This window comes from Pelodiscus sinensis, chromosome 30 (assembly GCF_049634645.1).
Source record: "Pelodiscus sinensis isolate JC-2024 chromosome 30, ASM4963464v1, whole genome shotgun sequence".
NCBI classification, from domain to species: Eukaryota; Metazoa; Chordata; order Testudines; family Trionychidae; genus Pelodiscus; species Pelodiscus sinensis.
Genome location: NC_134740.1, coordinates 14,156,787 through 14,170,255, shown reverse-complemented (window position 1 = coordinate 14,170,255; position 13,469 = coordinate 14,156,787). Strand labels below are relative to the sequence as shown.

The window sequence follows — 13,469 nt, the reverse complement described above, 5'->3', positions numbered from 1 at the left end:
CTTTCTTGGGCCAAGTCTAGCCTGCAGGCTTCTTTCAGAAGAAGCTTTTCCGGAAGAGATCTTCCAGAAAAACTTCTTCCAGAAGAGAGCATCCACGCTGCCAAAGCCCATTGAAAAATCGATCTGCTTTTTCAAAAGATAGTGTCCACACTGAATGGACGTTCTCTCGCATTTCAGCTGTGATTGCTATGGACGGAGTGGCCACCAGGGCACCTGTGCTTTTTCCTCTTCCCTCTTCTTTTGAAAGAACTCCCTCTTCCCCGTTCACACACGCCTTTTTCTGAAAGAGACTTTCGCAAAACGGCTTCTTCCTTTTACAATGAGGATGACCAATGGCAGAAAACCCCCTCCGTTCTTTCGATTTTCTTTCGGAAGAACACAATTGCAGTGTGGACGTAATTGAATTTTTTTGGGGAAAAACAGCCGTTTTTCTGAAAAAAACTCTGTAGTGTCGACATACCCTTGGAGAGAGATATTTATGAATATCTTCATACATGATTTGGATAACACAGGAGAAAGGTCACTCTTAATGTTTGCAGATGGAACCAAGCTGGACACGGGCTTTGAAATCAATTTGGGGGGACAGGATTGGAATTCACAGTGATCTGGACAAACTGGAGAAATGGGCGGAGGGAAATAGGGTGAAATTGACTAAGGACAAATGCAATGTTCTCTGGCTCGGAAGGAGCCATCAACTGCACAAATTCAAAATGGGAAATTACTGCCGCTGTGCAGGGGACCAGACTGGGTGACCCATCAATGTCTCTTCCAGTCCTACTTTTATAGGATTCTATGAATGTTAAACGGTGAGACAAAGGACCAGAATCCCCAGTCCCTCCATGCTGCCTTCCCAGTTGCCAAGGGGCTAGTGAAGGGTCATGAGGCAGCTACATCAGAAACACATGGCTCTGTCCCACTTTCCTTCTCCAACCACTCCAGAGTCCCGACTCTTCACCTCCTTTCTTCCTTTTGCCCACTTGCGCTTCACACTTCCTCCCATGCTCCCCCAATGGCTGGAACATGCATCGTGTCTCTGTAGCCCAACTCAACGGCCCCCTTTGCCTTTCACACCACTCCTCAAAAGCCATCTTCTTTTAGAACCCCTCAAAAATGTGCTAATTGATAAGAAAAAGAAAGAAAGAAAGAAAGAAAGAAAGAAAGAAAGAAAGAAAGAAAGAAAGAAAGAAAGAAAGAAAGAAAGAAGTAATGGACGTACCCTAATTCTGCACATTCTTTTCCAAATCCATCCACCCCCAATATCTGCTATTTTCTCCCCTAGCCTCCTGCCTTGACACAATTAGCTAAGTCAATACAATCTTTGTACCAAGGAACAATATCATCCTATATGAGGGCTTGTTTGCTGCACAGATGCTACGGCACCGCAGCTGTGTAACAGCAGCACTGAAGTTTTTTCCTGCTGCTGTAGTAAATGCCACCCCGGAGAGCTGGTAGCGCAGGTGATGGAAGAATTCGCCCATTGACCGAGCAGTGTCTATACTGGGGTGTAGGTCAGCTTACCTGTGCCTCGCAGTGTTTCTTCACACACCTTAGCTTGGTCAACCTAAGCTTCATGGTAGACTCGCCTCAGTACTCTAATGAGTTCTCACCCACCTTCCGAACCAAAAAGACCATCTCTTCGGTGGCTCTTCAAAGCATGACCCAAAGATATGAGCCCCTATGAGTGAGCTCACAGGCGTCAACACCGCTACAGAATCCCCACGGCATCGTCTGCCTTGAGCGCCAACCTCTGGGGCTGGCGAAGCTGAAAATAAGCAACCCATCTCTCAATGCCCTCGGGTACCACCCTCCCGCTGGTTGTCCGTCCCACAGAGGTGGCTCGTTGCTCAGTGACGAGGGGTGGGAGGACTGAGTCTCAAGGGACTTCTCAAGGCCGTTGGTTCTGTGCTGATTTGTCACCAACGTGGCCTTCGCTCGCCAGGTTACTCGTGCATGCCGGGACGGCAGAAGCAAGCCCTTGGAGAGCAGGAGCAGGGCCCACATTCATGAGCTTGAATGGACCGGGAGCTCAGGGCTGCTTGTGAGTCTGTCAGGCAAGGAGAGTGGATTGTAGACACCACCTGCCCCGGGACTTGTGTCACGGAGCGGTGGGGAACAGAAAGAGCCGACAGTGTCTGAAACCAAAGTCAGGTTTATTTTAACAGCAGGAGTCTGGCATTTAGAAGGAAAATCGGAATTTTAGGCCATCTAGACACACCATCTGGCTTAGCTTCTGCAGACGCCCCAATGGGTGTCGTGTCTTTGGTTTCCCTATATTCCCCTGGCAACGGGCTTTATAATTTTGCCAGCATTTGTTTGATTCTCTGCCCCCCAGGCCTTTCCCTCTTCGGACATTGTCCATGTCCTCTCTCAGGCATTGGCTGCAACATGGCTTGTCATGAGCCGTTCTTTCGCCTCTCCTACTTAATTACACTTACAGTCCCTTCCTTAAGGCAAACCAGCAATGGCCAGCTCTGAACAGGATGCAGAAATCATTATGGAGATGCTCCAACTCCATCCACGGAAGTTGCTTTACTCAAACCCAAGTTACTGGGACCAGTCCAACAGTAACGGGGGTTTCTGGCCTAGGCTACACACGAGGTCCCATTAGATGAGCTAATGGGCCCTTCTGGCCATAAATCAGAGGAAGCGACGGAACACCAGAGCAATGAATATCTTAGGCTGTCAACTTCAAAAGCCTCTTTTGGCTATGGGATGCCTTGGGCCTGATGTCCAGGTTGCTGGTCACACCCACCTCCAAAAGAAGGGACCCGCACATGCTCAGAATATTTCAGAAATAAATCAAGCCCAAAAGGCATTTTTCCCCACAACAAGTCCACTGCAGTTGACTGCCTCTTGCTTTTGATACCCTACTTGTGAAATGTGAGGGCTGGTTTGTTTTCTTTGAGTATTCTTCGTTAATGATCTGCATAATGGGTTGTTTGGCACCCTCAAGAAGTTTGCAGATGACACTAAAATGGGGCGGGAAAGTAGCGAGAGAGGTAGATATGCTGGAGGACAGGGACAGGGTCCAGAGTGACCTAAACAAATTGGAGGATTGGGCCACAAGAAATCTGATGAGGTTCAACAAGGACAAGTGTAGAGTCCTGCCCTTGGGAGGGAGGAATCCCAAACATTGGTACAGGCTGGGGACCGACTGGCTAAGCAGCAGTTCAGCAGAGAAGGGCCTGGGGATTCCAGTGGATGAGAAGCTGGAGACGAGTCAACGGGGCGCCCTTGTAGCCAAGAAAGCTAATGGCATATTAGGGTGTCAGCAGACTGAGGCAAGGCCACATCTGGAGTATTGCGTCCAGTCCCCCTCCCCTCTGCTCAGAAAGGATGTGGGCACATTGGAGAGGGTCCAGCGGAGGGTGACCAAAATGATTCAGGGGCTGGAGCACATGACCTATGAGGAGAGGCTGAGGGATTTGGGTTTCTTCAGTCTGCAGAAGAGAAGAGTGAGGGGGGATTTGAGAGCAGCCTTCAACTCCCTGAAGGGAGGTTCCAGAGAGGCTGGAGAGAGGCTGTTCCCAGTGGGGGCAGATGACAGAACAAGGAGCAATGGGCTCACATTGCAGTAGGGGAGGTCTAGGTTGGATGTTAGGAAAAACTCTTTCCCTAGAAGGGTGGGGAAGCGCTGGGCTGGGTTCCCTAGGGAGGGGGTGGAATCTCCATCCCTAGAGGTTTTGACCAAGCCCTGGCTGGGACGATTGAGTTGGGTTGGTCCTGCTTTGGGCAGGGAGTTGGACTCAAGGACTCCTCAGGGCTCTTCCCACCCTTGGATTCTATGAAAAGGACCACCCCTCCTATCCCACTATCCAGGGCCGGCCCACGACATTTTGGCACCTGAGGCGGGGAGCTCAGATGTCGCCTCCCATGTCCCCTTGCTTGGGCCAGCGGCAGACATAATTTTCTACACTCTGGGTCCTAGTAGTGCCCCCCACAGTCTGGCACCTGAGGCGGCCGCCTCAGTTTGCCTCATGGTAAGGCCAGCCCTGTCACTATCAGAAATGATTTAGGCCTTGAATTGTGACCTCGATTCTGTCATGACTGGCACGACATCTGCCCTCTTCCCCCCAGACAAATAGCAAACGTGTACATGCCAGGTGAGAGTTCCCTATCTGTCTAGGGGATTTAGACACTCACGCCCTACCAGTTTTAATGGGAACAAGGTGTTCAAATCCCTTAATGGTTTTGAACACGTCTGCCTCCGTCTACATGAGAGTCTATTTTACACTGAAAAAGTTAAGCACAAGAAAGAAGGAACAAAAGCAAGAGCGGCGCGTGTATCTCCTCATTCGCCGTTCGCTTCCGAAGTGAGCGCAACGTGGTGGATGTCCCACAAAGAGGCCAAGCAGTTTAGATCTCAGTTCAATGGGATGCTTGAACGCTCGTTCGTTGGTGAGCCCCCGGGAGGATTCTGACTGAGTTCCAAGGGACTAAGAATTTGCTTCACAACTAGACGTGCGCATAAGGACCTTGCAGAATGGGAGCCTTGAAGTGCAATACGCGCACGGAGATTTTTGCCTAGGACAGGTTTATTGTCAATAAATAAAGGCACTAGATGTATTGTCTGAAACGGCTACTTGGGAGTAGTAATAACTGATCACGCACAAAGGCCTATGTCCTCTCCAGATAGAAGCAGGCTTTGAAACGGCCTCCTCACCTCACAAAGCACAAATCAGTCACCGTCTCCCGAAAGTTAGGGTGATGCAGTCGGGCATTCAAAGGGAAGAGAGAATGGTATGCACAGTTTACATGGAGGATGTTAATGTCGGTTGTGCGCACGAAAGCTCATGATACCATCTGCATGTTTTGTTAGCCTCGCAGGTGCTGCGGGACTGTTAGTTGTTTTGTAAGTTTTGACGATGACTAAGGTCTGCTGTAACAAGCAATATGATCAGTGCCAAAACTACTCTGGATATTCCTGAAGGGATGAGGAGACAGAGCTGCACACGTATTTAACACTTAAAGTTGTGGAAAGATGTCTTCTTGCTTCTAGGGGCCCACCTCCCATTGGTGTTAAGCCCCACTAGATGCTTAATACCTTAAGAAGCCCAGCCTGAGGAAATTAGACACCCCGCACCCACTGACTCCCAGAGGGTGTCTAAGTCCCTTTGGCAGCGTTGACACATCCCAGCCTAGTGTACTGCCAGGCTGCGAAAGAATCTCCTGGTGACAACGGAAGGTGACATTGCATGTCGTGGTGGCCCGTGACGCTCATTCGCGCCTGGTGGAAGAAACTCTGAAGGGTGCTTGGTCTTTGGTTGGCGTTCAGACATTAACAGGGAAGATTTCATGGGGCTGAGAGGGCCCAAGGGGGTCTGGCTGTGGAGGGCAGGTGGGCTGACCTCTCTCAGGGTGGTTGTCAGGACAGGGGGCAGGCAACAGGTGACCTGCTTGAGAGGTAAAAGACCAGCTCAATCAAGGAGACAGTCCCAGGAGAAAGGGCCTAGAAGGAGACACCCACTATGCATGTAGGAGCCTAAGGACAGGACCGGTCTATTCTGAGTGGCAAGGTGGGTTGCTCTGATTTTGGAAAACAAACCGAGTGCATCCAGGAGCCGCTGACTCAGCCCCACCCACCGACAGTCCCCAGATTCCACCGGAACTCATTCTTCCCTTAGGCTGTGTCTAGACTACATGCCTCTGTCGTCAGAGGCATGTAGATTAGACACATAGGCAAAGTCAAATGAAGCCGCGATTTAAATGATCGCGGCTTCATTTAAATTTACATGGCTGCCGCGCTGAGCCGACAAACAGCTGATCAGCTGTTTGTCCGCTCAGCGCGCTAGTCTGGATGCTCCCCTGCCGACATCAAAGCCCTTTGTCGGCAGCCCCGTTATTCCTCGTGGGATGAGGTTTACCGGGGCTGCCGACAAAGGGCTTTGATGTCGGCAGGTGAGCGTCCAGACTAGCGCGCTGAGCGGACAAACAGCTGATCAGCTCTTTGTCGGTTCAGCACGGCAGCCATGTATATGTAAATGAAGCCGCGATCATTTAAATCGCGGCTTCATTTGCCTTTGCCAAAACAACAAATCTACATGGCTCCCTTGACGGAGCCATGTAGTTTAGATGTACCCTGAGTGAGCCCCTCCCCACATTCACCGAGGGCACGACATCCTGGCCAGAGTCCTCCTCAGGGCCTCCTTGACTTCCTTGTTCCTCAGGCTGTAGACTATGGGGTTCAGCATGGAGGTCACCACGGTGTAGAAGAGGGCAAGGAGCTTGTCGCTCTCCATTGAGTAGCTGGACTTGGGCCGGAGGTAGGTGACGCTGCCGGAGCCGTAGAAGAGCAGCACCACAATGAGGTGGGAGGAACAGGTGGAGAAGGCCTTGCGCCTCCCCTCCGCCGACGGCATCCTGAGGACGGCGGTGAGGATACAGAGGTAGGAGGCCAGGATGAGCGCGAAGGGGGTGGTGATGAAGAAGAGAGCCACCAGGTAGACGGCCAGCACATTCAGGGAGGTGTCCCCGCAGGCCAGCGTCAGGAGGGGCGGGATGTCGCAGAAGAAGTGGTTGATCCGGTTGGGCCCGCAGTAGGACAGGCTAAATACGTAGCTAGTCTGGCCAATGCCCACCAGAATCCCCACCGTCCAGGAGGCCACAGCCAGCTGGGTGCAGGCCCCCTTGCTCATGACAAGGGGGTAGCGCAGCGGGTGGCAGATGGCCACGTAGCGGTCATAGGCCATGGAAGCCAGGAGGCTGCACTCGGCGATGCCAAAGAGAGTGAAAAAATACATCTGAGTGGCGCAGCCCCACGGCGAGATCCTCCTGTTCTCCGACACCAGGCTCGCCAGCATCTTGGGCACGATGGCCGTGGTGTAGAAGATCTCCAGCAGGGACAGGTTGGTGAGGAAGAAGTACATGGGCGTGTGGAGGGCTGGGTTGGTGGCAATGACGGATGTGATGACCACGTTGCCCGTCAGGGACACCATGTACATGAGCAGGACCATCGTGAAGAGCAGCCCCTGAAGCTCCCCCAGGCTGGAGAATCCCACGAAGACGAACTCGGTCACGGCCGTCTGATTTTCCTTATGCAACGGCAGAGGCGGAGAACGAAGGCACCCGGTACCCAGGGAGACAAGGCGTGAAAGACATTTATGTACCGTCCTGACAAATGCAGAAGTACATGCAACTGAGCCTGAAAATTTAGGACAAATTTGCAAGCCCGCTAAGCAGGGGTAGATACTCAATTCCCATCAAGACCAATTGACTTGGATATTAGGAAAATGGAAGCTATAAAACTAATTCAACTTCTAGAGCCTCCAACTCTATGACTATGTCTACACTGAAGATTTTTTTCAGCAGAAGATATGCAAATGAAGTAAATAATTTTTCCTTATTCACTTTCTCCAAACCACTCAAGATTTTATAGACCTCTCTCATATCCCCCCTTAGTCTCCTCTTTTCCAAGCTGAAAAATCCCAGTCTCTTTAATCTCTCCTCATATGGGACCCGTTCCAAACCCCAAATCATTTTAGTTGCCCTTCTCTGAACCTTTTCTAATGCCAGTTTATCTTTTTTGAGATGAGGAGACCACATCTGTACACAGTCTTCAAGATGTGGGCGTACCATAGTTTTATACAGGGGCAGTAAGATATTCTGGGTCTTATTCTCTATCCCTTTTTTAATTATTCCTAAAACCTGTTTGCTATTTTTACTGCCGCTGCACATTGCATGGACGTCTTCAGAGAACTATCCACAATGACTCCAAGATCTCTTTCCTAATTAGTTGTAGCTAAATTAGTCCCCATCATATTATATGTATAGTTGGGGTTATTTTTTCCAATGGGCATTACTTTACATTTATCCACATTAAATTTCATTTGCCATTTTGTTGCCCAATCACTCAGTTTGGTGAGATCTTCTTGGAGTCCCTCACAGTCTGCTTCTGTCTTGACTATCCTAAACAGTTTGGTATCATCCGCAAACTTTACCACCTCACTGCTTACCTCTTTCTCCAGATCATTTATGAATAAGTTGAACAGGATTGGTCCTAGGACTGACCCTTGGGGGACACCACTAGTTACCCCTCTCCATTCTGAAAATTTACCATTTATTCCTACCCTTTGTTTCCTGTCTTTTAACCAGTTCTCAATCCAAGAAAGGACCTTCCCTCTTATCCCATGGCCATGTAATTTACACAAGAGCCTTTGGTGAGGGACCTTGTCAAAGGCTTTCTGGAAATCTAAGTACACTATATCTACTGGATCCCCCTTGTCCACATGTTTGTTGACCCCTTCAAAGAACGCTAATAGATTAAACTTAAAAAACAGCGAATGGTCTGATAGCACTTTATAGACTAACAAAAGTTGATTTCCCTTTACTGAAACCATGTTGACTTTTGCCCAACAAATTATCTTCTTTATGTGTCTGACAATTTTATTCTTTACTATTTCTTCAACTAATTTGCCCGGTACTGACATTAGACTTACCGGTCTGTAATTACCGGGATTGCCTCTAGAGCCCTTTTAAAATATTGTCATTACATTAGCTGTCTTCCTGTCACTGGGTACAGAAGCTGATTTAAAGGATAGGCTACAAACCATAGTTAATAGTTCCACAGTTTCACATTTGAGGTCTTTCAGACTCTTGGGTGAATGCCATCTGGTCCCGGTGACTTGTTACTGTTAAGTTTCTCAATTAATTCCAAAACCTCCTCTAATAGCACTTCAATCTGTGACAATTCCTTAGATTTGTCACCTACAAATGACAGGTCAGGTTTGGGAATCTCCCCAATATCCTCAGCCATGAAGACTGAAGCAAAGAATTCATTGAGTTTCTCTGCAATGACTTTATCATCTTTAAGTGTCCTTTTGTATCTCAATCGTCCAGGGGCCCCACTGGTTGCTTAGCAGGCTTCCTGCTTCTGATGCACTTAAAAAACATTTTGTTATTACCTTTGGAGTTTTTGGCTAGCTGTTCTTCAAACTCCTTTTTGGCTTTTCTTATTACATTTTTATATTTAATTTGGCAGTGTTTATGCGCCTTTCTATTTTCCTCACTAGGATTTGACTTCTGCTCTTTAAAAGATGCCTTTTTCTCTCTCCCCTTGCGGGTTCTTGTATCAGCTGCTCCAAGAAGCAATCATTTACAGTATCGAGAAATGTCGTCTCTGCATCTCATCCTGAGGTGACATGCACCCAGTCGATATGGGGATAATTGAAATCCCCCACTATTATTGAGTTCTTTATTTTGATAGCCTTTTCCAATGCCTATATATCTTTTTTGTGATGAGGTGACCCCTTCGGTATGTGATGCTTTATGGTTGTTATCCTCTAAGGTACCACAGGACTGCTCATGTTTTTTTATCATTACTGACTCCCACGGCTCCCCCTCTGTTCTAATATTTAACTAAAACTTGTGTCTTCTTTCTACCCTGAATGCCTTTAGCTTCCGCTTACCACTTCTTGCATCTCCGTCTGCTTACAAGCCCTCTCTCCTACCAAATCTGCCTTTCCCTGCAGCTCATGACCAAGTCTTCTCTTACCCTTCTCGCGGAGAAGCTAACAGGAGGTTTCCTTTGGGTCTCACTGCCAGCCAGGTTCTCCAGACCTTAGGGCTTTTGGGTGGCTCTTCTCCGAGCTTTCACTGCCCTTTCTGAAGTGCAGAGGCCTCCGGTCTGCACAGTATCCCACCAACTGGGGGAAATTTGTATGGGCGCCCGGAGCTTTGTTGCCATCGCAAGGAGAAAAGAGGCGGAGAGAGAAGACCTACTGTCTCTCTCAGCTAGGAGCGGTTCCTTCCTGACAGCAGGAATGAAGCCAAACGCAACCTTCTGGTCCTGGCCAATTCGAGCACAAAGGGTTGTCCTAGCTAGTCACAGAGAGCGCCACAAATTCTGCTCTGCTTCCCCTCCCCGAGAGTGGCCTCCGTCCCTTTCTACTAGTGCCTCTCGCTTGTCTGGAAGCCAAGCCAGCTTGGAGTCGGGGCCCTACCTCCAAGAGTGGCACCATTCTCCTGGCTAGCTAAGGGCATGTTTGCGCCTCGAACTGAGTATTTCAGCTGCCCTCCCGTTCCCAGGAGAGCTCGTCAGCCGAAGCTCGCCAGATGCTGCTTCCTCTGAGGAATAGGGCGTGAGGCCGGCATGTCCGTTTGGGTTAGCGGCAAGGAGGGGAGGGTGTCTCCCGGGGGTTAGCGTTGCCACAGTGGTACCCTAGGGCGCTTTGCCAGAAGGTTACCTCATGTGCCAAGGGGTTTGCTGCAGGGAGGTGGCCTTGGGGGGGTCCCCGAGGTACCTTCTAGCCTGACATTTCTATGTGTGTTTTCTCGCCATGGAGCACACAGGGCAGCAGACGGGAAGCAAGAAGAGATACCGTCCCAGTGGGGTCACTAGCTACCCACTCTCTGCATCTCTGGCCCGGCCTCTCGTTCAATGGGGCAGCCCCCACCAGTCCTGTTACACAGCAGGTTAAGACCCCTACCCTGTTCAACGCTCCACTCTCCTATGCCCCCCGAAACCCACACGGTCCCTCGCGTTGCCTCGGCAAGCGCCGTGGGTCAGGGCGGGGCTTGCTCGTGTCAGTGACCCAGACGTGGGGCCTTCGGAGGGAGGGGGGCCCAGATGCAGCCCCAGCCCTGGACAAAACAGCCTGGCTTACGGGGCCTGGATGTCCCAGCACGGAGCAGCGGCCAGGCCATGATCAGCACCCCAGAGTCTCGGGTTCCCCCACCCGAGCTCTCCAGGAAGGCAAAATGGAGATCAGCCCAATAGAATCCAGTGGTCAAGCTGTAAATGGACAACCTGGGAATGCATAGCGAGAGCTGAGAGACAATCCTGCCTTTCCAGACCTGAGTGGCTCTGGGTTGGCTGGGCCCAGCAGGATGCAGCCTGGGCTGGGCTGGCTGGCCTCAGGGGTATCTGAGGCAAGCTAGGATAGTTGGCTCCAGAGGATCTGGGGCAGGTGAGGCCTATCGGACACAGGTGGATCCGTGGCAGGCCCGGCTGTCTGGGCCCACGTCCATGCACTGCCCAGCCTCACCTGGCTGGAGACCAGGCCGAGGTTGAACCCCTCTTCCGTGGCAGTCGGAAAACCCTGCGCACACGTACGCAAAGGGCGGTGCTAGAGCGGGCAGAGGTTCCCTTGGTCTCCGTGTGAACCGAGGACAGGAGCAGAGGCAACGGGCCGAGTCTGCAGCCGAGGAGACAGAGACCAGAGACCAGAGGAGAGGTTCTAATTCACAGGGAAGGCAAGTCCTGTGCCCGGCTGCCAAGAGAGGTCCTGGAGTCTGCACCATTGGACAGGGCACGTTCAGGGCTATTTGTCACTGGCTCATGGCTTCCTATAAAGCTCTGTCCTAGAGAGGTTTGCAGCCTGGAGGCAGAGCTGGCATCCCCGACCTCTGCCCTGCACCTCCCTGGCCACACAGCAGCCATGGCAACGCAGAAATGTGGGGTTGGGTGTCAGTTGGTGGTTGGGCCGTTGCTGGATCCCTGCCTATCGTCTGGGGCAGGCTGCTCTTCTCAGAACAGGGGGGACCTTGCACAAACGGGGGAAGTGTCACAAGCCGGGCAGGGGCCCTGAGATAACGGTTGCAGGCCAGCGTGATGTGCTAATACAATAGCTGCTTGGTACCCGCACTTACCCGCAGAGCCCTGCTCCCACATGGCTGTCCTTGTGGTGTGGGGAGCGGGGCAGAGAAGGCCATGAAGTCAGGTTAACAATGGGATGCAGGGCTGAGAAATGTAGGAGCAATCTCAGGTGGATTATGAGTGTCCCTCAAAGATTCAGGAGAGATATTTCCTGTTCTGCTTGGCACTGCTGGGATCCTGAGTAACATAAATGATGAGAGGCTGAGAAAAGCTGAGTGGTGAGGGAAGGTTAATCAGAGTGGGCCTGGTTACTCTGGAGCTGAGGGGGGATGGACACTGGAAATACATTACAGCCTCTTTTAAAGGCAATGCAAATCAGCTGTTCTCCAGGACCACTGAGGCCAGGAGAAGCAGCTGTTGCACTTAGGTAGATGGAGCTGTGTCAGGTTCCCTCCATGCTGCACCTGGACCTGGGCTCCCTCTCTCCCTGAACTGTTGGGATAAGCTGCCAAGCCTTCTCCAGAGCCACACAGACTCACCCTGCTATGGCTGCATGTCGCCTTGCTCCTGTATTGGAAGGCACCAGCCCAGGTATCCCACCTCTTTGGGCACAGAATCATAGAACACTGGAACTGGAAGGGATGCTGAGAGGTCATTGAGTCCAGTCCCCTGGGCAGACCAAGCACCATCCCTGACAGATTTGCCCCAGATCCCTAAATAGCACCCTCACAGCCCTAAGTTTAGCAGGCCAATGCAAAAACCACTGAGCTACCCCTCCCCCTGCTGGAATATATCCCTCTCCCCCTTGCAGTGCAGGGTAAGTTCCCAGGGTGTGCCCTCTCCCTCAGTGTGGAGAGGGATAAGCACCAGTCTCCGTGTCTTTCAGGGACAGCCCTGTTAATGCACCCCAGAGTGCTCCTAGCTTTCTGGGCCCCTGCATCCCATTGTTAACCTGACTTTATGGCCTTCTCTGCCCCACGCCCCACACCACAAGGACAGCCATGTGGGAGCAGGGCTCTGCGGGTAAGCATGGGTAACGAGCAGCTATTGTATTAGCACATCACGCTGGCCTGCAACCGTTATCTCAGGGCCCCTGCCCGGCTTGTGACACTTCCCCTGTTTGTGCAAGGTCCCCTCCTGTTCCGAGAAGAGCAGCCTGCCCCAGACGATAGGCAGGGATCCAGCAATGGACCAACCATCCAGCGAACCGGGGGGCTGGGTAGGTGGGAAGCCCCCTCAGGCCTTGCTCCCTGCCTGGGACGCGAGAGGACAGGCCCAGGCTGATGGAGCTGTGGGCAGCTTGGTTAGTACTTGATCTAGGCCTCACCCAGGCCTTTAGAGTGTAAAACCCAGAGCCTGTGAGCATGGCAGTCCCTGCAGGGTGAATGGGCCAGGAGCTGGGGCAGAGGGGCCCTGACAGGCCTCCATCCCCAGTTAGATCGGAGAAGAAGGGCTGAATCCAGCCACTCCCCCTACCTCTTCCCTTCACCCCATGGCCTGCAGCTCCCCCAGACAGCAGGGCACCGAGAGCAGCCATGGGACTTCTAAACCGTGGGGCACAAAGGCACCTTGAGAGGGCAACCTGTCCAACCCCCTGCACTGAGACAAAGCCCAGGTGTGTCAACACAGCAGCCGTTCCTCCGAAACAGCAACGCGAGCGTCGGCACAGCAATTCCGTTATTGCGAAATAAATCGGACATGACGGGCGGCTCGTTCCGACGTCTGTCAACCGCATTCCACGAGGGATTGTGCCTCTTCCGAACGAGCTATTTCGGAATAGGGGAAGTGTGGACGCGCCACTGCTGCTATTTCGAAATAGCGCCTCCCCCGGGCCACTCAGAGTCATTACTCCCCAGTGCCTCTAAATCGATACAGCGCGTCCACATTAGCCGGCCTTGGACTCATTTCAAGGCTTCCCCGCAGTATCGATGCGCTA

General features: G+C 51.7%; 1 protein-coding gene across 1 annotated transcript; it reads right to left on the bottom strand.

Moving 5' to 3' along the window:
* Positions 1-6,101: 6,101 nt before the first annotated feature.
* On the bottom strand, positions 6,102-8,336 carry LOC102457362 (olfactory receptor 10C1-like). Its single transcript, XM_075912194.1, has 2 exons — positions 8,304-8,336; positions 6,102-7,031 (listed from the first exon to the last, which is right to left on the bottom strand). Exons 1-2 carry the CDS (start codon positions 8,334-8,336, stop codon positions 6,102-6,104), a joined length of 963 nt encoding a protein of 320 aa, XP_075768309.1.
* Between the last annotated feature and the right edge of the window lie 5,133 nt (positions 8,337-13,469).

Bases quoted from the DNA above. Each gene is read 5' to 3' on its own strand.
- LOC102457362 (XM_075912194.1), bottom strand. From the start codon at position 8,336: ATGGTTTCAGTAAAGGGAAATCAACTTTTGTTA. The intron at 7,032-8,303 runs GTCTATAAAGTG...CCGTTGCATAAG, and splicing joins AGGGAAATCAACTTTTGTTA to GAAAATCAGACGGCCGTGAC.